Raw genomic sequence first — 24,675 nt, 5'->3', positions numbered from 1 at the left:
GCTTTGACAATTCCAGCAACAGATTGGCCAAGACAGAGAAGCCAGCCCAGCCGGCACAGCCTGGACTCGTGAGCAGTGAAAGCCCAAGAGAGGTAACATAGAGGAAGTGGGCAGCAATCAAGAAAGGCCACTCTAAGAGATCGCAGAGGAGACTGATATCCCTGTTCACACTTTGTTTTTATTTATTTTGTTGGTTTGGTTTGGTTTGGTTTGGTTTGGTTTGGTTTGGTTTGGTTTGGTTTGGTTTAGCTTCTGAGACAGGACTCTCTATGGGGCCTAGGATGGCCCTGAACCCACTATTTAGCCCAGGCTAGCTTCAATCCCATGATCCTCCTGCCTGAGCATCCTTAGTGCTGAGATCACAGGCACGTGCCACCACACCCAGCGTTTTGTTTCACTGTATCCTCTTCTTCTTTTGGACTGGCCTTCCCCACCAACACACACACACACACACATACACATGACATGCAGCCACATGCACACTCACTGACCAGGGCTGGTAACTCCTCAATGTTAGGAAGGGCTATTTCATAGTGGTCTGGGAATATAACAAGTTTGGCTTCGTCTTCATATTCGTAATCGTCACTATTTAAATCGTCATCCATATCTAGATCTGAGGAGAGAATAAGAAAAAAGAAAAGAAGTAAGAAAAAGGTGGCCCATGCTGAGGCAGCCCTCACAGGGAATCCACAGGGCTAAAGCACCAAGGACAGGGTCCAACCCTGACAGGACTGGCCATCCTCCTACCCCACACTGGGAGAAATGGGCCCTGCCAGCTTCCCTGAGAGGTGCAGACATGTTTATAAATGACTGGGTCACATCATGAAGTTTCACAGGGTGCATGAATCTGCTGCAAACTGAATTCATAGGTTTTAAAGGAACAGATGTTTATGCTATGAGTTTAAGGCCATAATCTCACCCAATCAAAGGAAACAAGGGTGTGTGTGTATGTGTGTGTGTATGTGTGTGTGTGTGTGTGTGTGTGTGTGTGTGTGTGTGTATGTGTGTGGCCAAAGGTCAAATCTAGGTATCATTTCTCAGGAGACCTCGTCTTGTATTTTGACACAGGGAGCTCAGTGGTTCAGTGAGCTGGCTGGTCACCGAGCCCTAGAAATCTGCCTGTCTTGGTCTTCTTGGTGCTGGGATTACAAGTGTACATCACCACATCCATTTTGTGAGGTCTGCGGATCAATTCAACTCCAGGTGCTTGCATAGCAAACACTTTACTAAGAGCTGCTTCTCTTACCCCAAAGCACATGAGTTTGAGAGTGGGTAAGACTGGCTTTAATGCTTGTTCACACATTTAATACAACTTTAAGCAAGTCACAAACTCTACTCCATGCACTGCCCCCATGCCCAGCATAGAGAAGATAGCACTCCCCTTACACAGGAAAGAAATCAGACCCGGTAGAAAAGAGACCAAACACAAGGTAGGCCTCCAATAAACAGAAGCAGTTCCCCAGAAACCCAGCCTTCTCCCTGACTACATCTTCCTTATTTCTGCAGTCCCCGTCTCTAACAGCAGTTGGAATTTTGTAAGCCAGAAGGAACCCATCGTTTGAGCAGGCCTGTTGTCCTAGAGAATTCTCCATAAATAAAACAGGTCTCTCCATCCCACCCTGCCAGGCACTCTCTGTGCTTGGCTCATCTCTAGTGAAGGTTAGCTGAGAGCTTAAGGAAAAGTCTGGTCATAATATTTCCATGGATGGGGCAGCCTTGCCCTCACAAGGGGTGCCAGTGTCCCAGGTCATGTTTGTGTGTTTATATGTTTGGAACTATGGTGATGAAGATGGTCATATGATGTTGCAGTCACATACAAAGCCACACAGACACATGGACTCTGGAAAGTTCCCGGGCTACATGTACTACAGCAGGAACTTGAGAACCAATGATCTTAAATTCTATCATCACCTTTAACAAAATGCTGGTCTACTTCCATCTGCAACTCAGCTTTTCGCTCTCAAAAGCAGGACCACTTTAAGTTTAGAAAATAGAGCAAAAATATAAGCCAAAATAATAAAGAACTCTAAGAATCAGAAAGACCAAAATAAAGATCCCAGTGCTACAAAGGGCTAACAAGAAAGGGCATTTTCAAAGAAGAGCCTAGAAGTTTAAGAAACAACTCAAGAAGCTTACAGGGAATAATTCAAACAAAAAAAAAGGCATTTAGGTGTGTCATAAGATATCCACCATCTATAACAAAAGTTACAACTAAATGTTCAGTGAAAAAGATGATCATTTCAGTTCCACAGCAGAAGTGTGGACAGGTTTACGCTGTATAACAATGAAAATAAATACTAAGGAACCCTCAAGACAAAGGCAGCTTTGTATTAATCCCATGCACAAATACTGGAAGGGAAGGGAGGAAACCGAGGGAACGGAAGTTGCAAATGAGTTGCCCCCACTCCACGGCCCTTTATTATTAACATATTATGCACATAGAAGTTGTAAGGAAAGGATTATAAATCTCTCGCTTATACACAACAGATACTACCAACTGCTTTTCTATAGAAAACATATCCACTTAGTGCTTCCTCAAATATTACCTGGCCTGAATAAATAAAGTGAAGAAAAAACCCGCCCTGGTCTTTACTAAGAGTGTAACTCTGGGTGAGTTACCTACTGCACAGTTGAAGAGATTCAAAAGAAAGAGGTCTACAGGAACCTGGAGTTGGATCCGAGACGCTCTAGAGTTTGAGCCATGGTAGGTGACTGCCAACACCGCCATCTGCCTCATGGTCTTCTCCCAATTCCTAATGAATAACACAAGGAGCCCAACACATACACACCAGGGCTGGTCCAGCTCTGAAGCAAGGCTGAAATGAGTTTCAGAAAGACCAGGCCATGCAGGGCTCTTCTATGAGACATCTGAGTGTGGAGAAGATGGGATTTCATACGCTTCAGTGCAGCTCAGACAAAGGGAACGAGTCTTATCTCCTTCCAGCATCCCTGGCCCCATGTATTAACGTCCTGGAGTCTCTTTAACAGACAGCCATGTTCTGTGTAGTATATGCTGTCAAAGAGGCGTCAGGACACCAATACTATCCTGTGCTCAACAAGCAAAAACATCAAAAGGGGTGTTACTGTTATACAGGTAACCAACCATACCTAAGATTAAAGTCTACTCCACAGGAGGGAATCTAAGCCTAGTCCCTATAAACTGTTTAAAATGTGTGTGTGTGTGTGTGTGTGTGTGTGTGTGTGTGTGTGTGTGTGTGTTCATATTTTGTTCGGAGATCATAGGCCATACAGGGGAACTGAATATTATGACACAGATTTAAGCTGCCTACTAAATACTTATGTTTATGCCAATAGAAAAACACAACTCTCGGCCTTAGTCAAGGAAGCTTCTCTTTCCAGTGATGCAGAGACTCATGGCTTCACAGGGTAATGAAAATAAGTGACCAAAGATGGCTCGGCCCTAAACAAAGCATTTAAACCACATTTACCAAGCCTCAGGGCACACTGCAAAAGCAAAAAGACAGAGAGAAGAGCTATGACCTGCCATTCGCTGGTCATGCCACAGCCATCACAGCACACACTCACAGCAGCCAAGGATGCTTGCACTGGGTCTGCACTAGAACAGCACCATCCAGTGGTCCTGTGAGTTTCAGACCTCTGGACCACTGGGGGGGTGGGGGTGGGGCAGCAACAAGGCCTCAGAGGCTGCCTTCTCGTTCATCCTTCAAACCATTATTGACAATGACCTTTGCAATCAAAATCACTACAAGAAAAATAAAAGCTCAAAAATCTTTCAACGCCAAGGTTGAAAGCAAAGAAATTAGCTAACTCCTTCATGCAATCAAAGAAAATATGGAAGGTGATGGTGAGGATGAGGATGATGGTGGTAAAGGTGATGGTGATGATGATGATTATCATTAGTATCTTTATTACTATTATTTAAAAAGCTGAACATAGTGGTATACTCCAGTAATCCTAACACTTGGGTGATGGAGGCAGTAGAATTACAAGTTCCTGGTCAACACCTACTCTAGTGAGTTCGAGGGCACCCTAGGCTCCACGAGATCCTGTCTCCAAAACCTGAAACAACAGTAACAACCAGGTCAGATTATTTAATCATTTCTGCCTCGACAAAGACAGCACTGAGGTCGTCTGACTGGCAAAAGGTCACATTCTAGATGACAGTGGCAGGTCCTGGGACAGCACTGTAATGCGCTTGACCCTCTCAGTCCTGGAGCTCCCTTTAGGCTATTTTACAGAGCTTGGCTGTTCGTGCAGTTGGTTGGTGAGGGTTGAGGTTCAGGGTTAGCTGTGCAATGGGAAAGATTACCAGGGATGAAAAGCTACTCCAGGTGATGCTCCTCGAGGGAACCACAAGCTGGGGACCAGGAGAGAGGACACAGCCCGGACAGCACACGGTGCTGAGGACCAAGCCAAGAAGCAACCCAGCTCCATGGCTGTTTCAATGGCTTCACTTCTCAAATGATTCGTCTGTCTTTGTGTATGGGGTGTATGCTTGTCTGCGTGTGCACATACATGTTTGCACATGCAAGTTGAAGGTCAGAGGCTGACATCAAGTGTCTTTCTTGATTACTCTCAACTTTTTTTTTAAACCTGTATCTCATTAGTCCAATGAGTCTGGCTGGCTGGACAATATGTTCCCTGGCCCCAGTGGTGAAGTTACAGATGTGCTGCCACCACACCTGAGATGTATGTGGTTATAATTGCTGAGGATCCAAACTCAGGTTCTCACGAGTGTATGGCAGGCCACAGTACCAACTGAGCCACCTGCCCATCCCATCCCACGGTCTCTCTTCGTTACGATACACATCTGACAGAGAGAAGCTAGCTGGGTGTGGTGATGCACACAGTAACCCCAGCTACTTAAGAGGCTGAAACAGGAATCACTTAAGCCAAGGAATTGCAGACCAGCCTGGGCAACATAGCAAGACCGCAGCTCAAACAAACAAAAGGTTTTATCATGGACAAGCCAAAAGAATACCAGAATCAGAAACAACTTAGCCTAAGTAAAGAGCTACTGTTAGTAATCTCCTAGGCACTGCCAATATTTCAAATATGGACATGAGTGTGCATGACTCACACAAATGTGCCCGCATCCACATATGTACATATACATACATGTATATACACAAATATAGACATGCACACATGTATACACTTAGGCACATGTAGACAATAGTGTGTGCAGTTGTTTTTACTAAAATGAAGTCGCACTATGCAAACAGAACTGAAATGTCTTTCAAATAATAATTGTAACCATTCAGAGATATACACACACTTGGTCAGATAATATCTATTATTATTATTATTATTATTATTATTATTATTATTATTGCTGAGAATATACCATAGCAGAAGCTTAACAAAATCCAACCTAGGTGTGTGATTTAGAAACCAGCAGACATTTGCATAATCAAGACTAACTTTTCTTAATGAGGAGAATCAAACAACACTAGCAATCATTGTCGCAGGCAAGATCTACTGATGGGTGCTAAAATTAGCAGGCTAATCCAGCAGGTAATACCTTTGGGATGTTCCTGATTGTGCATTTTAGTTTGTAGTTGTATGTATGTGTGAGGGTGAAGTGTGTATGTGTGTGTGTGTGTGTGTGTGTGTGTGTGTGTGTAAGATTAATGACAGGTAGTTTCTTCAATTACTTTCCACCTTATTTTTTGAGGCAGGATCTCTCACTGGCCAGGAACTCCCCAAGCAGTCGAGGCTGGCTGCCTATGAGCCCCAGGGATCAACGATCTCTGCCTTGAGCCAATCTCTGCCTTGAGCCGTGGGATTACAAACATGCATTACCACGCCCAGCTTTTAGCATGGGTGCTCAGCATGAGTTCAGGTCCTCCTATTGGTGGATCATGTTGCTGACTGAGCCACCTCCTCAGTAGACACCACTTTAGCAAGTGATCAAGTTCAACATCTCCAGCACGAGGCCATCTCAGCAGTATCACACACGTCTCAACACCAGCAACACGTCTCACCTGCTCTCTCCCTGAGCAGGACTCCCTGCCTCGGTACTGGTCTTGCTAAAACACACGACTTCAGACCCTCATGAAAAACACCAAATAAAATGCATTCCACAAAATAAATGAGGAGTACCCGACAAAGTATCACTTATTAAAGACAGTCTAAGGCAGTAGTCCTCAGCCTGTGAGTTGGACCCTTTTTTGGGGGGTGTGGGGGGGAATCACATATCAGATATCCTGCGTATCAGCTATTTATATTATGATTCACAGCTGCAGAAATATTACAGTTATAAAGGAGCAGTGAAATAATTTTATGGTTGGGAGTCAGCACAACATGAGGAACTGTAGTAAAGGGTTGTAGCATTAGGAAGGTTGAGAGCCACTGGTAAGAGATGGAGAATGCCTTGGGTGAAGAGGCCTTGTTCTTGCTCAGGACCTGGGTTCAATTCCCAGCACCCACATGGTGGATCACAACCATCCACAACTCTACCTGCACGGGTTCTGACACCCTCTGTGACCTCCGCTGCAGCACGGTGACACATGGTGCTCAGACCTACATGCAAGCAAAACACGCATGCACATAAAATACGTCTCGAAAAAAGTTTAAGCTGAGGAACTCCAGAGATTGGGAGGGTGTATTAAATATGACAGGCAAGTGGGATGCAGTGTTCTTGACTGTCTCCTGAGGCTAAAAGGAGGTGTTATTGAAAACATTGGTTTGATCCTAATAAGACCCCTTGTTTGCCTAAACTTTAAAAGAAAAAAAAAAGACTCACTCTTCCTTCAAGGCCATAAAGAAAGAGAGCAAAAGGGCTCTGGGGGATTGGCCAGTACGATGCTGGCCACCCAAGTATGAAGACTTTGCATTTGATCCCCAGAAGCCACACTTAAAAAAAAAAAAAAGCCAGGTGCAGGCGTGTGGCTGTAACCCCTGTGCTAGAAAGGCAGAGGCAGGAGGATCCCCAGGGCTTGCTAGCCAGCCGATTTAACTGAATTGCTAAGCTCCAGGTTCATTGAGAGACCCTAAAATAAGGAGGGTGGCTGATTGAGAAAGACACCTGACATCAACCACTAGAGTACAGGGGTGGGAATGACACAGAGACAGAAAAAGACACAGAAGCAGAGACAGGAGAAACACAGAAGGAGACCACCAACGGGACTGTAATTCCTCTCTAGCTGCTGTAATTGCTTCAAAGCCCTGGTTTAATTCCACACTCAAAGCACGGCTAGGGGAATTAAAAAGGGGAGGCAGTGTATAAATTGGGATACCTCATCCCTGTCACTAGAGACAAGAAGACAGGGAAAGATAGAGTATAGTGTGCACATTATTGATAATTATCTTACCTAAAAATATCTTGGAATTCCTCCTTTTGGGTAAAGCTCCACCAGAGGCTCCTCTTACCTTCTGAAAAGAAAAAGGAACAGATCATTAAATACACACATAAAATGCAGTCCAATACAAAGGGTGTCGCCCAGAGTTCCCCAGAAAGAAAAGACAAGAGGAAACATTCCTCTGGACTAGAAATGTTGGGAGAAGCAGAAACAGGACCTCGATCCTTGCAGACACTAGGTGTTGCGTTGTTTATTTGTTTGTTTTCCATTGACTTACAAAGCAATCCCTCCTGGAAAGAAAGAGCAAACCAGAGAAGGAGATAAAGCTGATTCTGGTGGTCCGTGCTCCCTCCTGGGAGAGCTCGAGTCCATTATGAGGAGCAGATTTGGGAAAGAAAATTGTGCTGACCCACCTGTCCCCTTGCCTACACAGGGGTTCTCAGAGCTTGCCCCTAGGTATGTTCAACAATAACTTTTCAAAGATTTATTGACTATTGATGTATAGTCACTGACATTCTGATCATCTGAAAATGCAAATCGACCCATCTAAATGTTTTTGGAGAACCACCAGCTTGCTGCCATGCCAAATGTCATATGTTCCCCACCATGGGGAGCAGTCCTCAGCAGCAATCATCAAATGCTTGCACGGTAGCAGCTGAATATGATTTTAGTCTATTTATCATTTAGTCTATTTTCATACCACACATCTTCTTGGCTATTAGAGAAGAGCATGGATTCATTGTAAGCAGGGTCTGCCACAGGACCTTTCCACGAGCCACATGAATCAAGGCCACGTTGTACACTCGGGATTTCTTTCTCACTTGCTTGTCCTGGGAGTCCTAAGTCTACTTTCCCACATTTTACTATTTGATGCCGAAAGCCAATCCCTCTTAGTTATTTTCACACGGTTTCAATAGCTTTTACTATGGGCTTACAGTTGTCCTCACAGAAATCTCAAAGTTACAGAACACTTAGCTCAAAGATGTATCTCTCCAAACTCTAATGCCAATTGTCCATCTCCTTAGAATCCCTCCCTTCCATGACAAACACTGTACACTCTTTTCTCTACAGGCATCTGTGGTCTTCTTCCATCTCTACTTCTGCATGATGGAAGAGGAAAATGAGAAAGAGGACCTGCGTGGAGACTGGCTGGAATGTGTGTCATTCCCTGATAGTAGCTTCAAACCGTAGACTCAGATTAAAATACGCTCTACAGGGGGAAAAAAGAATAGGACTTACAACTACAGAACATTGCCTTTTCACTTTTGGCAATGCAGGGTTCAAGCACGGAAACTCCTTTCTTAGCAAATAGCAACATGCCCATTTGTCAGGTTCAGTGTGTGACCAATCAAACAAACACAAGGCTCTTCTCCTAAAGAACTCACCAACACAGAGGGCAACCAAGTGCAGACAGAAAGCACAATGGGTTATGGGAAGTACTAAGAGAAATCTAAGAGATGGAACAACTAATGGAGGTAATGATTGGCTTGGCTGGAGGTAGAGTTAAGATGGGACTGATCATGTAGGAAGAGCATTGGACCTCAAATATAGACGATACTTAGTAATAGGATGGATCAGTAGATGGATGGATGGGCAGATGGATAGATTAATAATGGATGGATGGATGGATGGATGGATGGATGGATGGGCAGATGGATAGATTAATGGATGATGAATGGATGGATGGATGGACAGATGGATAGATTAATGGATGATGGATGGATGGATGGATTAATGGATGATGAATGGATGCATGCATAGATGGATGAAGGGGAGGAAGGAGGGAGAGATGAGTGGATAGGTGGGTAGGTGGTAGTAGGTGGGATGGAGGGGTGAATGGATTTTTTGGTTTGTTATTTTTGAGACAAGGTTTCTCTGTGTGTGGCCCTAGCTGTACTGGTGGAACTCTCTAGACCAGGCTGCCCTCAAGCTCAGAGGGATCCGCCTGCCTCTGCCTCCTGAGTGCTGGGATTAAAGGAGTGCGCCACTGCCTCCTGGCTTATAAATGAATATTTTTAACTGCAGAGCATACAACAGGCAAAAAAGAAATGAAGACCTAAGTAGATTAAACACACACACACACACACACACACACACACACACACACACACATACACGTGCGCGCGCGCAGAGAACACCCATGCACAGGCACTAAGTCATGGCACACTCCAGGAAGGAGAAAGAGCCATGTGGAGAACACAAATTTGGTGCAGTAAGAAGGGGCTGAAAAGGCTCTATGTCCCAGTTGTGAGCCAAAACATAAAGCTCTGTGTTTAAAGAAAGGAACATTAATCAGCAAGTTACAGGACTCGTCTACCACAGGAACAGGAAACACTAAACAACAGCAGCTGGGTTGGAGATTGGATGGACTTCAGAGCTGTGTGGGAAGCTCAGGTAACAAGACCAGGTTACCAGAAGAGCCACAAGAAAATCAACCCCCTACCTACACCCCCCCCCAAAAAAAAAAAAAAAAAAAAAAAAAACGTGTCTGGCTCTCTGTAACTTACAAGGAAGGGCAGGGCTGGCAGAGGGGATGCCATGTATACACAGCCTGGCATGCTGAGCCTGAGGAGCTTCTGAGACACTGAAAAGAAAACCAGAGGTCGTATTTGGATGGCCCCATTCAGTTCTGGGAAGCAGTTTATCTGGAAGCCTCCACTTAGAACAGTCAAACAAGGACATGGAGAACACAGGAAAATGAGCATGTCCAGAGAAGGAAGGCTGGCTGGTCATACGGCATCCTAGGAAGGGCAGGTAACTAATGACTAACCAAAGGAAGGGCCTGAGCTTCAAAGGAAAAGAGAAAGAAGACAAGAATGGATGATGCCAGAGACAGGACGCCGAGAGGCAGTCTCAAATCTTCAAACTCCTAGCTCATAAAGTAACCTCAGACCTAAAACCTATCCAGCAGGGGTGGCAACCAAGCTCTCACTGACAGTTCCAGGAATCCGCAGCATTACACAGTCAGAGGCAGTGCGAGGTCCGGAGCCCTGAAAGGGGTCGTAGCCGTGACTGGGAGGAAAGCGTGTTAAAGAGGCTTCAGCTGAAGATCACAATCTAGCTACAACAGGATGGGAGGAGAGGGGCCCTTGTGTGGACTGTTCTGTTTGAACCGGAGGAAAGAAGCTAGACCCAAACAAAGTGGAGTAAAGCAGAGTGAGTTCCCCAAAGCAGGGGCAATTGGGAACACAAAGACAGATAGATGCAGCTTTCTGTCAGGGTGAGGGAGAAACCGATGAAAAATATAGGCAGGCAGCTTTCAGAAAGTGTGAAATACGTCCCCATGAGTTACTAATGCAGTCACGGATCCCTGCAGACTATGTAGAGTCCAAGGCTAAACACAGTGACCGAGCACTACCTGGGGTGAGCGGCTGGCGCTCAGTGGCCACTCAGAGGAGCGGGAGAGCACAGAGCAAGCAAAGGGGCTTAACTGAAGGCTGAGACCAGGACGCTGGTCCTTCATGGCTGAGTATTAGACACTCTGTCCCCTCCTCTCCTCAAAGGCTCTTGTATTGTAAGCTTGGCCCTTTGCGTGGTATTGGGCAATGGTGAGAACTTTAAAACTGAGGCAAACTGGACTATCTGGGTATATCCTCAGAATGAACTGTGGAATCCCCATCTCTCTGACTTTCTGTTTCATAATGTGACTTCCACACATGCAGACTCTGACATCCACGAACCCTCCATGGGGTTTTACCAGAACCTGTTCGATGCTCTTTGGATTTCCAGACCCCAAACTCTAACATCCACGAACCCTCCATGGGGTTTTACCAGAACCTGTTCGATGCTCTTTGGATTTCCAGACCCCAAACTATAAGGTAAATAAATCTCTTCCTTTATAGGCTAGTGTGTCTCATTACACTAACGCAAAATGGACTTATGTTATCCCAACCCCCACAGTGGTGGGAGAGTTCCAACATTTGTGTAGGGAAGCATCAACGCATCAACTGGCTAACATCTGGAGCATTGTTAAAGGCAAGGGTCAGTTAAGGAGACTGCTGTTGATACAGTGTTTTAAGCTATGAGTCATGAGAGGCAAGCTGAGCAAGTGACAGGCCTAGAGGCCTGGAGCCCAGAGAACAGCAGATCAAAATAGGAACACACAGGCGAAAGGGCAAAAACGAGTGGGGGTTACTGCCAAAGACGGAATCACTGAGGCAAAGACGTAGGTGCAGAAAAACACAAATGAGGTCACCAGCAGTCCACAACGCCACCGTCACCTCTGTGACCCCGAGCAAGTAAAGTCTCTCGGCATCCATTTTAATTTCATCCCTTAACACTAAGACGGGAAGCTACCAGAACTTTATAAGAATCCCAACAGAAGAAACATGTGAGTAACACACTATCAGGACAAAATTAAATGATTTCAAAGCTTATCTTTGAGAATGTGCTATCTTGGAATACCAGGTAAGGGTAACATGGGAAATGAAGTAAAACTCAAATCAGAGTCGACTATTTAGAAGATCCAAGATGTTTTGTAAATTATTAGAACTCTATAAGATGGATACTTGAAAGCTAATATCAATAATTAAACAAATCTTCAATAAAATAAAATAAAATAAAATAAAAGTAGTAACAAAAGGAAGGGGCCAGAGACGGCTTAGTGGGCAAAAGCACTTGCTATACAGAACAAATGACCTAAGTTTAATTCCAGAAACACATGGTAGAAAAAAACTCACTTGCAAAAGTTGTCCTCTGACCTACACACACACACACACACACACACACACACACACACACACAGGCACACACAGGCACACACAGAGGCACACACACCTGGGGTTTGATTGAGAATTCTCACCATAGGTTCATAGATTTGAATGTTTGGTCCTGTAGGACTGTTTTGGAAAGGGTTGGGAAGTGTGACCTTGTTAGAGATGTGTCACTGGGAATAGGTTGCCCAGTCTCTCTCTCTCTCTCTCTCTCTCTCTCTCTCTCTCTCTCTCTCTCTCTCTCTCTCCTCTCTCCCCTCTCTCTTCTCTCTCTTAGTTACCCTCTCAGGCTCCCTCAGTCTGTCTCTCTCCCTGCCCTTCTCCGTTCCCCCTTCCCCCGCCTCTCCCTCCTCACTCTTCTCTCTCTCTCTCTCTCTCTCTCTCTCTCTCTCTCTCTCTCTCCTCTCTCTCTCTCTCTCTCTCTCTCTCTCTCTCTCTCTCTCTCTCTCTCTCTCTCTCTCTCTGCCTGTGCATTAGAGTTAAGGTCTCACCACAGCAATAGAACAGTTAACTACAGAAATAACTAAAATGACACTCAATGATGATCATAACTTTCTAAATGACTATAAATACATAAGAAAATATTCAATCATCACAGAATGAAGTGCCAAATGTTTTTATGTCACTTCTCAACCATTAGACTAGCAAACACTGAAAATCTGGCCAAAGAACGGTGAGGGTGTGGACAAACAGCCATTCCTCACCACTTCGACAGGAAGACACACTGGCACTAACACACTGATGAGAATTAGCCTTCTCCTGACAAAACTGAATGTTGGCACCCACAAGTCAGTGGGAACATGAAGGTAAGTTTCTTACAGAAATCTTTGTACAAGGGTGTCTGTAGAAAATGCATTATAACCCCATTAAAAAATGGGGCTCAGAGCTAAACAAAGAATTCTCACCTAAGGAATACCGAATGGCTGAGAAGCACCTGAAAAAATGTTCAGCATCCTTAATCATCAGGGAAATGCAAATCAAAACAACCCTGAGATTCCACCTCACACCAGTCAGAATGGCTAAGATCAAAAATTCAGGTGACAGCAGATGCTGACAAGGATGTGGAGAAAGAGGAACACTCCTCCATTGTTAGTGGGATTTCAAGCTTGTACAACCACTCTGGAAATCAGTCTGGCGGTTCCTCAGAAAATTGGACATAGTACTACTGGAGGATCCCGCAATACCTCTCCTGGGCATATATACAGAAGATGTTCCAACTGGTAAAAAGGACACATGCTCCACTATGTTCATAGCAGCCTTATTTATAATAGTCAGAAGCTGGAAAGAACCCAGATATCCCCCAACAGAGGAATGGATACAGAAAATGTGGTACATTTACATAATGAAGTACTATTCAGCTATTAAAAAGAATGAATTTATGAAATTCCTAGGCAAATGGATGGACCTGGAGGGCATCATCCTGAGTAAGGTAACCCAATCACAAAAGAACTCACACAATATGTACTCACTGATAAGTGGATATTAGCCCAGAAACTTAGAATACCCAAGATACAAGATACAATTTGTAAAACACATGAAACTCAAGAAGAACGAAGACCAAAGTGTGGACACTTTGCCCCTTCTTAAAATTGGGAACAAAACACCCATGGAAGGAGTTACAGAGACAAAGTTTGGAGCTGAGACGAAAGGATAGACCATCTAGAGACTGCCACACCCAGGGATCCATCCCATAATCAGCCTCCAAACGCTGACACCATTGCATACACTAGCATGATTTTGCTGAAAGGACTCTGATATAGCTATCTCTTGTGAGGCTATGCCGGGGCCTGGCAAACACAGAAGTGGATGCTCACAGTCAGCTATTGGATGGATCACAGGGCCCCCAATGGAGGAGCTAGAGAAAGTACCCAAGGAGCTAAAGGGGTCTGCAACCCTATAGGTGGAACAACAATATGAGCTAACCAGTACCCCGGAGCTCATGTCTCTAGCTGCATATGTAGCAGAAGATGGCCTAGTCGGCCATCACTGGAAAGAGAGGCCCATTGGACTTGCAAACCTTATATGCCCCAGTACAGGGGAACACCAGAGCCAAGAAGTGGGAGTGGGTGGGTAGGGGAGAGGGAGTGTGGGGGGGAGGTATGGGGGACTTTTGGGATAGCATTTGAAATGTAAATGAAGAAAATACCTAATTAAAAAATAATAATAAAGTAGGTAAAAACTAAAAAAAAAAGAAAAAAGAAAATGCATTAAGATGTTCATGGTTGCATTGTTTGGCATAGCAATAAACAGACGCAATCTAAATGTTCAGTAATCGAGAAGAAGGAACTTAGACATAAGCCTAGGACAGAATACTAAACACTCTTAATGAATATGAAGTAAATACATCCACATGCATCTCAGTGTGGCTAGACTCCAGAAAAACACTGAGTGTTGTGGTGGGGTATCCTGTGGAATCACATGTGCTGACTCTGGGGGTTCAAAGGGATCTGGGGTGTGGCTTCACTGACAGAGTGCCTGCCTGGCATGCACTAAGCCGTAGGGTCAATCCCCAACACACACCTGTAATCCCAGAACTCAGGGTGAGTTAACCAAAACGAAGGATCTATGAAAAGCCTCACATAGAAACCCACAAGTCAGCAAGCCAACTTCAAAATATAATGTTAAAAGAGTTCAAACAGAATTACTGTACAGGAGAGGACAACGCCACTCCAAGAATACATAGGTTATGAAATGCAGGGTCAAGGACCCCTGAAGGTCTTCAAACAGCACAGGCTATTGTGGTTGCCCTTGGTCACCCATCATAACTGCATGGTAAGACCCTATTGCTGAATACACCATGCATCTGACTGCAAGACATAGAGAAATCGGACAGACCAAGAACCATCCTCTCCACTGGCTACATTTCACAGTTTCTAGACAAGCTTCTGAGGGAAGCTTGGTCTTACTCAATGCTAGACCCTGCATGAGGGAACATCAGCCTGACAGGCAAGATATTCCTACTGGCACAATAGTGGCATGATCATTACAGGGTAACTAACTGATTTCTGGTTGGATTTGAGCCCCACTCCACAGGAGAGAGATCTATGTTTGATACTGTAAGCATGGTCAAAAGATCATGGCTGGGTAGGTCATAGGTCTACCTATGTAGATAGAGTCCATCTAGGTAGAGACTGCTATTGTAAATTTGCTAAATAGCCACATTATCATTGCTTTCTAAATATTTATGCTTATTTATAGCCCTAGACTTCTCTTAATCTTAGTCAAAGACACTCCTCTCTCTGTGTGGCCAGTCAATCAACGCTGAGGTCCATGACCAGTCAAAGTGCTCAGAATAAGAGACTGAATGCTCAGTCCTGACCAGGGCATCTTTATCAACCCATCACCACCAAGGCTGAGGGGACACCATGGAAGAAGAGAACATAGGAGCTGCAGAATAGGAAGCAGAGCCTTGGCATGGCTCTTATCCTCATTGATGCACAGCAGCAGTGGTTCCTGGACAGACTTCCACAAGATGAAGCCAGCCACCGTCCCAGCACACCTGAAGCATGCGCTCTCCAGGCCCCACCACTTACAGTTGGCAGCTGCTGGAGAGGAAGGGTTGCTCTTTTTTTTAAATGTGCGGCTACTGGTAGACCTCCCATGCTCCAGAGGATGGTCACACACGTGCACTTATGGGTAGCTCTAATCAGACTCAGTGGGTTATCAAGAGATAGAACGTGGATCACTAAAGGGGACATATTGGGGGCAACTTAGGGATGTAAGTTGGAAAAAAAGGAGGTGGTTGTGGTTGTGTTTTATTGAATAAATGTATAAAGTCTCAAGAATAAAGTAAATTATCAGGTGTGGGGAGAGAGGGATGAGAGAGAGTAGAAGTCAAGGGGGGGCATCTCTGGGATTATCTGGAGGCGTGGGATGAAGGAGGCTCCCAGGAGCCTATGGGAGTCACCCTAGCTGAGTTTCCTAGCAGTGGGTGATAAGGAGACTGAACTGGTCACCTCCTGTAGCCAGGCAGGACTTCCAGTGGAGAGAGGGGGACACCAACTCACCCACAAAAACTTCTATTCAGAATCTGTCCTGCCTACAAGATGCACAGGGATAGAGATGGAGCAGAGACTGAGGGAACAGGCAACCAATGACTGGCTCAACTTGAGACTCATCCCATGAGAGAGTGCCAACCTAGCATAACTGTGTCCTGAGAGGTCTCACCCAACATCAGATGGAAACAGATGCAGAGACCCACAGCCAAACATCAGGCAGAGCCCAGGGAGTCTTGTGGAAGAGTAGGGAATAGCATTGAGTAAGCCAGAGAGGTCAAGGACACCAGAAGAAGACCTATAGAGTCAACTAACCTGGGCCCATGGCGACTCACAGAGACAGAACCACCAGCCAAAGAACATGCAGTGTATTGACCTAGACCCCCTACACATTTGTAGCAGATATGCAGCTTGGTCTTCATGTGGGTCCCCTAACAACTGGAGTGGGATCGATCTCTGACTCTGTTGCTACCATTGGATCCCTTTCCCCGAGTTGAACTGCTGGTAGAGCCCCAGTTAAAGGGGATACACTGGGTCCTGCTGGGACTTGAAGTCCCAGACCAGGATGGTACCCAAGGAGGGGGAGGGGTAATGAGGGAGGGATTTATGAGGGTGGGACTGGGAGAAGAAGGGGAGGGGCTTTGATCAGGATGTAAAATTAATTAATTAATTAATTAATTAAAAGTACAAGATCTCTTTTTTTTTAATTACTTTTTTTTTTTTTTTTTTGGTTTTTCGAGACAGGGATTCTCTTTATAGCTCTGGCTGTCCTGGAGCTCACTTTGTAGACCAGGCTGGCCTCGAACTCAGAAATCCGACTGCCTCTGCCTCCCGAGTGCTGGGATTAAAGGCGTGCGCCACCACGCCCGGCTTTAAATTACAGTTTTTTAAAGAAACAAAGGGATGTGAACTTTTAAGAGAGTCTCTTCTCTCACTTAAGGAAAACACTGGGATATGGTAGTTTGATACTTTTTTATATTTTTAAACTTAAAATTACTTTTCCAATCAATCCACCACATGCCCTCTTAACTCCAACTGGCAGCCTAGAAGAAGAAAAATGAAACCGGCTAAGGTCAGGACAGGGGTGGAAAGGAAGCTCTGAGAGTCTGCACGCTGCTGCAATTTCCTGTCATTAAAGAGAATGAGGAGTTCTGAGAGTGAGGTAAAACCCCTGTGGTGAACATGCAGGAACCCTCTCCAAACACCCAGCTCACCTCTCGCATGTGCCTCTTCAGGTGCATGTATACGCTCTGTCCAGTTTTTCGAAAGTGTCTTTCTACGTGTTCCCTTCCAAAGGCCAAAAAGGTATTCATGCATACGTAGAGCCCACCTTCAGAGTTCTAGAAGAAAGAGAGAGGGTACAAAGTTACCAAAGACACCTGACTAAGTCATCAAGATACAGACAACTGGAAGAAGTAAATGATGAGGGTCAGCCTCAGCAAAGGGTTACAGTGACTCTCATAGGTATTTGCCAGAACCGAAGATGGCTTCACTCTCACCCCATAGAGCTCCGAGCTTATTGAGTCAGGCTACTTTCAGTCCAGGTGAGATGCTATGTGTGTCAGGAGCTAGGAACGGTTGCATGTCGTGAAGTGCATCTCAGTTTTCAGTTTGAGTGGAACTTCTGGGTTCATGTGAGTTTCCGGGAGAAATCGATAAGGGGAGAGACCTTCCCTGACCATGGGCTACAGCAGCCTATAGGCCGTGGGCTAGGTGGAATAAAAGGAGGAAGAGGAGGAGGAGGAGGAGGCAGCCTACAACACTGTCAGTCTCTGTTTCCTAAATGCAGTGGGGTGAGCAACTTTGTCCTGCCACACACAGCACTACCACAACATTCTGCCTCACCAGAGACCGCAACAATGGAACTGGCCAACTATGGACTGAGACCTCTAAAATCATGAGCCAGAATAAATCCTTCCTTGTAGGCATAATGTTATTGTGCAGTGTGTAAAGATTATCCTTGTATTATTCAAATGCTGATTTCTCTGCTCCCATAACTGATTGCAATCCAGACGTGGCATTGTAATGATTATTCTAAGAATCTCCTGCCTGAATGCTGGGTAAGCATTGTTCCCCATTGAGTCTCCGACTTGTCAATAAAGGCTGGTCAGCCAAAAACTGAGCAGAAGAGAGAAAAGGACTGGACTTCCAGCCCCAGCCAAGGGAATGGGAGAGAAGGAGGAGGAGGAGGAGGAGGAGGAGGAGGAGGAGGAGGAGGAGGAGGAGGAGGGGGAGGAGGAGGAGGAGGAGGAGGAAGGAGGAGGAGGAGGAGGAAGGAGGAGGAGGAGGAGGAAGGAGGAGGAGGAGGAGGAGGAGGAAGGAGGAGGAGGAGGAGGAGGAGGAGGAAAGGGGGGAGGGGAGGGAGGATTCACCACAAGGAAGAGATCCAAGAGACACCATGGTAAAACATCTGGAGCAGAGAGAGCCAGACCAATGCTAAAATGCAAGTATCTCTGTGATTTTGGCTGGAAAGTAGCCAGATGAGCTGAGAGGATTAGACTAGATTAATAACTGCTCAGTTATTGTGCCATAAAGTTTGATTAAATGCATCCCATAGTCTCTGTCTCGCTTATTTGGAAGCTAGCCAGGATAAACAAGGAACAACTAATTTTAAAATTCCTTTAACACTTTCTCCCCCACTAAACCTTTCCTCATGTGTTTGTCACAGAGACAGACTAACAGACATGCCTGGTATGCAATCCACAAACATAGGTAATAACTGCTTCTATCGGCCACTTCAAGTTATTCATTAGTATTTCCATTTCACTGTTTTAAAAAACGAATCACAAGCCATTTTCCCAAGTATATACAGCCTGGAATTTTCGGAGTTGGATTTCAATCTGTTTCTCTTTTTATCTCTCCTGCCATATTTCAAAACACATGACGTTATTTCATTAAAATGAAGTCAAGATTGATGCTCACACTCCAGGTGCTTGATTTTCGGTCTCAATTTCATATCTCTTTCTCTCACTTTACCTAATGAGACTCTCTGAATAATACTTAATCTATAAAATCACCCAGACTTCCTTCAAAGGAAGTGGATCCTATTAAAGCCCTGCTAGTCTCACTCCTACAAAAGAAAACAAAAGAAAAAAGGAAGGAGGGAGGGAGGGAGGGAGGGAGGGAGGGAGGGAGGGAGGGAGGGAGGGAGGGAGGGAAGAAGGAAGGAAGGAAGGAAGGAAGGAAGGAAGGAAGGAAGGAAGGAAGAAAGGGTTGCAGCAGGTACACAGACATGTATACAGTAAAACACCCATACATGTAAAATAATAAAGGAACAAAATAAAAGAAAAACAAACCTGAGCCAACACCTATCCAGATTCCCTAAACTAACCTCAGGTGCAGTGAGGGTGGGGCAGAAGCACTGTGAGGTTGAAGCCAGTGTGGGCTACAGAGTGAGAGCAGAGGAGGGTAAGGGGGGGAGAGAGGAAGGGAGGGGAAAAAGAACAACCCTTTAACTAAAGAAAACATTCTCTTGATCAATACATTAGAGGTGTCTTCAAATGATTTTCCTTTAAATAAACATGTTCTCTAACATAGTTACACTCAATAGTAGATACTCATATAGATATATGGATAGTATATATACATATAATATCTATAATGGTCTTTGATTTATTAAATCAAACACCAAATATTGTGACCAGTTCTATTTGATCTGAACAAAATGTGAATTCAGTTAAGGAACCTCAGCCTTACATACGGAGTGGAGGTGAGGGATGCATGGAACTTGTAATAGAGATCACGAACCCGCCAGCTCTGCACCTTGATAGGGCACCCAAGAGGCCTTGGGTTCCACATTTTCTGGAAATAATGTGTGATGGCTATTCTTGGTTGACAGCTTAACTGTATCTGGAATTAACTACAATCCTGAAATGGAGGGCTCACCTGTGGAGGGCTCATCTGCTCGGTCTGAAGTGGGTAAACCCACTTGTAGTCCAGACCTTTGAGGGAGGAAGGCACACCTTTAATCTGGGCCATACCTTCTGTGAGAAGCCTATACAAGGACTCAGAAGAAGCAAGTTGTGCCCTCTTCCTGCTTGCCCTCAACTTGCTACCATAGCCATTCCTTCATTGGTGGAACCTACTTCTTCAGGATTCCAGCAGAGCAGCTGAGACACCCAGCCGTGTGGGACTGAGCAGCTACTTGATTCTTGGAGTTTCCATTCACAGCTGGCCACTGTTGGATTAGTCGGACTAAAGCCTTTAAGTCAAAATCATTCCACAAATGAATCCCACAGCTAGACAGATGGGTGGATGGATGGATGGATGGATGGATGGATGGATGGATGGATGGATAGTTGGACAGGTGTGTGGATGGATGGTTGGACAGACCGATGGACTAACAGATAGATAGATGGATGGACAGGCAGACAGACATCAGTCAGACAAACTGAGATTTATTCCATGAGTTCTACTCCCACTTCATGATACTGCCTAACTAGAAAGGAGAAAAAAAGACACCAAAAAGCTTCCTATGCCACAAAACATGACATAAATGTTGGTTATCTGCTGTTATGAGGCAATTATCCTACTAGTGTAGTCACTTTATAATTGGGAAAAATCAGCAGAAGGGAAGCCAAGCACATCTGACAGCCATGCAGACCAGGGCCAGGAGATCTTCATCTGAGAGGAAAATGTAGGCAAACAGTGAGAACAGAGAAATTAGCAAATGGAAGAGGGAAAATGCTATACAAGAACATTTTCCTAAAGAAAAATATACAACTGCTCTACAATGCAGATTCCAAAGTAATAGGCAGACTAATCCTCTGATAATCTATCAAAGCCATCTAACATTTTGTCGTTATTGTTTGTTTTATTTTCTGGGGCATTTGACACATTAGAAATTTAACGCACCAAGCTCTGGGTATCCATTTCTAGGGCTGTGTAGCATTGCCCCAAAGTCCATAATCAAACAGAGCAATTCTGAACTCAGAGAGAAAGTACCAGCAAGAAAGACTGTTATAAACACCCACACAAGCCTGCCATCTGACACACAAGACTGGCCTCTGAGATGGGGCGTGGCTGCCGTGCCCTTGTGAAGGTATTTCATAGGGACTTGTCAATAGTTCTGGAGTTCAGGGCACACAGCCACAGAAAGCTTACCCATAGCTCCTCAGCAAAGAATCAGCAAGCAGTCCAATCTAGGAGCTGAGCTTTTCCCCTCTTGCCTCATTAACATCTAAATGCAGGTCAGCTCTAATTCCAGCACCAGGAAGCAGAGGTAGGGGAATGAGCCAGGAGTTTAAAACCTAGGCTACAGCCAGCTTCAGACCACTCTGAGATAGAGAGTGATGCTCCTCTATCTGTCCTGGCTGGATTTGTGTCAGCGTAACATAAGCTAGAGTTATCTGCAGAGAGGAGCCTCCACTGACGAAATGCCTTCATCCAGATTTCCTGTAGGCTAGTCTGGGCCGTGCGTGCGTGTGTGTGTGTGTGTGTGTGTGTGTGTGTGTGTGTGTGTGTGTGTGTGTGTGTGTGTAATGGTTGATGTGGGAGGGGCCAGCATGTTTTGAGTGGTGCCATTCCTGGGCAGATGGTCCTGAGTTGTATAAATAAGAAAGAAGGGTAAGAAGGGTCATGAGGACCAAGCCAGTAACCAACACTTTTCCATAGCCTCTGCTTCAATTCCTGCCTCCAGGTTCTTGCGTTGAATTCCTTCTTTGACTTCCTTCAGTGATGGACTATGTCGTGGGAGTGTAAGGTGAAATAGACCCTATCCTCACCAAGTTGCTCTTGGTCTCAGTGTTTTATCAGAGCAATAGAAACCAAACTGAAACAGATATTAGCACCGGCGTGGAATATTGCTGTGAGAGACCATTGGGGGAAGGATTGTGGGAGAACGTTGGAATTACGTGCTTTCTAGAAAAACCACAGCTTCCATGTAAGAACTGGTGCAGTCTCTTTCATCTGTCATCACAGCGCTGCTACAGGAAAAAGGAGGCAGAGGGAGGAGGGCCAAAGATGCTCTCAAGCCAGGGAGCCCGGCCTAAGCAGCAGTAACCATCAAAAGAGACCCGACCTCAGGCAAGGTGGAGAGTGAGGACAGAAACACCGTGGGTCATCCAGTGACCTCCACACATGCACTGTGTTATGGAGAAAGACGAGACAGAGATGGAGAGACAGAGACAGAGAGACAGGGAGAATAAAGGTGTCCTGTTAAAATACACTACAGGGGATGGAGAGATGGCTCAGGAGGAAGAAAGATTAAGAGTCTTATGAATAAAGCCCATATCCACACAAAAGCAAAGCTGACACGTCACAAGGCAACAACACTGAAATTTAACTCAGTAAGAGTTTTTCAAAGATAAATTTTGGAGCTTTGCAGGAAGATGGGAGTTTGCAATTAGTCTTCATTTTTAGAGACAGAGTCTCACTGTATAATCCAAGATGTCCCTAAACAAACCATGTAACTCAGGCTAGCCTTGAGCTACACAATTGCTTCCCTCAGCCTCTGGAATTACCTGTGTGCACCACCACACTAGGCGTTTTGGTGTTAAATGTATATATAAAAAAATAATAATAAAGACTAACTTCTTACATTCTCACAACCTCCTGAAGTAATGGCTATTAAAACAATCTTAGGCCATGAGATGGCTCAGTGGTTAAAGGTCCTCTTCATCCAAAAAATTCACTAAATCAGCTGCATGCATAAGTACCCACCTTCCCTTTCCAGTGTCGACACTTACATGTTATGGGACAAACAACAGGAACTGTGGATGGAAATAATTTACTTTCCAGCTGACCTTACACACACACAAGACAGACGGACAGACTGCCCAGAACTCTACGTTGAATTTACCTGACAACATCTCCCACACAGGATCAAATACTACACAAGCAGTGTCGAAAGCCCATGTATTGTATTTCAATATGTGTGTGGCATGTACACAGCCAGTTCTCTACTCTGTATTACCCTGCGTGCATTTGTGAGTACCATCGGGGCAAAGTGACTTCTTCTCCATTGTCTGCCATTTAAAACAGTGACAGAAGATTCCCATCCAAAGGTCAAGGGCACAAGTCTCCAAGACACAAGTGAGCAGTCATTTCAAATAAAAACTCTCCACACTGTCAATCAGCAGGTGTTCAGAGAATTCTGTTCACGAAGGCGTTTTCCTGGAGACAAGCCTCACTGGCAGGCAGAAAAGTAGAATGTGTCTGTGTGGATGACAACTCGGGAAGCTGGGGACGCTTCCAGCATCTCCTGTGGAAAACAAACGGTCACTACCATAATAAGCATGATCCAGGGAGCCAGAGTCAGCACAGGGTCACAGCCAGGATGGAGACTGACCCACACACTGTTATACTAGGAAGACATAACGAACAAGGGCACACAGTATCTTCTAGAACACTGACTTCAAAATAAAAGTAAAGGAAAAATTCACTAAATCAGCTGCTTGGAATCATGAGATGAAGTAACATTCATTTATAACCCTTCCTTGACATGTCAGCCATAAAAACAGACTTGGGAGCCTATACTGAGGGAACACACTGTGTAGTGACTTTCCTGCAAAGAAAAGGTAATCAACAAATGTGGTGGTACACAGCTGTAATCCCAACACTCGGGAGGCTAAGACCCGATGTTTGAGAGTTCAAGGCTAGCCTGGGATACATAAGAAGACCCTCCCACCAAAAGAAAGAAAGTAACCGAACTGCGTGTGTAAATTATAATATACACCACATACATCTTCTGGCGTGAGACATTCTCTTCATGTGAGAGGGAGATAACGTGGAATTGTTTCATTCACATTCTTTTATCTGTGAAATGACCCAAGTACATGCGAGTACACATGTCCAAGTACATGGAGGGGGTGCCTGTGCATGTGTGCACATGTGCAAGGGAAGGGCAGAGATCAACTTTGGATATAGTTCTTTAGGCACAGTCTTCTTTGACTGAGAAAGAGTCTCTTATGAGCCTGAACTCACCAGCTAAGCTAGGCTGCCTGGCTATCAAACTCCAGGAATCTACCTGCCTTTGCTTACCCGCTGCTGGCGTTATAAGTGCATTCCACCACACTTGGCTTTTTTTTATATAACATGAGTTCTGGGGTTCAAACTCAGGCCTTTGGCTGGGATATCTCCTCAGCCCTCTTCTCTTGGTATTTTCTATGTTACTCAGGAACATAGAAATTGGAATTGGATGATGGTTCAGCAATTAAGAACACTTACTGTTCTTTCAGAGGGCCTGAATTTGGTTCCCAGAACCCACACTGGGTGGAGGTGGCCCACAACTTCCTATAACTCCATCTTCAGGGCACCCTGTTCTGGAGTCTATAGGCACCTACATTCTCACACACACATACACACACACACACACACACACACACACACGCACACGCACACACACGCACACTAAGAGCTCAGGCAAGCAAAGAAAGATAAGCAGCCTAACTACAAGTACAACAAGCCAAACTGATCTTCAAAGCTCTTGAAAGAACAAAAGAGACTATAGGGATGGAGCTCAGTTGGCACAGCACTGCCTACGATCCCAGCACTTGGGAAGTAGAGGCAAGAAGATGAGCAGTTCAAAATCATCCCCAGCTACAGAAGATGCTCAAGATCCTGTCTCAGGAACAGTGCAGATCAAAAGAAAACAGAGCAGAAGAAAGAAAGCCAGGGTGCTAAAGGAGCAGGAGACAGGAGGGGACGGTAGAAGAGGAGGAGACAGACACCGGCTCTGGAGGC

At 45.0% G+C, this 24,675-nt stretch overlaps 1 protein-coding gene across 6 annotated transcripts in view; it reads right to left on the bottom strand.

Moving 5' to 3' along the window:
- The window catches only part of Usp13 (ubiquitin specific peptidase 13 (isopeptidase T-3)), a 121,793-nt gene that overhangs the window by 82,907 nt on the left and 14,211 nt on the right, over positions 1-24,675 (bottom strand). For 5 of the 6 annotated variants that reach the window (XR_003954401.1, XR_003954400.1, XM_006535553.4 and 2 more), the window contains exons 2-4: positions 17,208-17,333; positions 7,299-7,359; positions 492-613 (exon numbers count right to left, since the gene is read on the bottom strand). Coding sequence is in view for 3 of the 6 variants with exons in the window: in XM_006535553.4 (XP_006535616.1) it covers positions 492-613; positions 7,299-7,359; positions 17,208-17,333 (309 nt within the window). In the remaining 3 variants the exon portion in view is untranslated. The remainder of the gene's footprint in view (positions 1-491; positions 614-7,298; positions 7,360-17,207; positions 17,334-24,675) is intronic. The other variant, XM_030252841.1, reaches the window with a different exon arrangement.

Source organism: Mus musculus, chromosome 3 (assembly GCF_000001635.26).
Source record: "Mus musculus strain C57BL/6J chromosome 3, GRCm38.p6 C57BL/6J".
Taxonomy (NCBI): domain Eukaryota; kingdom Metazoa; phylum Chordata; class Mammalia; order Rodentia; family Muridae; genus Mus; species Mus musculus.
This window is presented reverse-complemented; position numbering and strand designations above follow the sequence as displayed.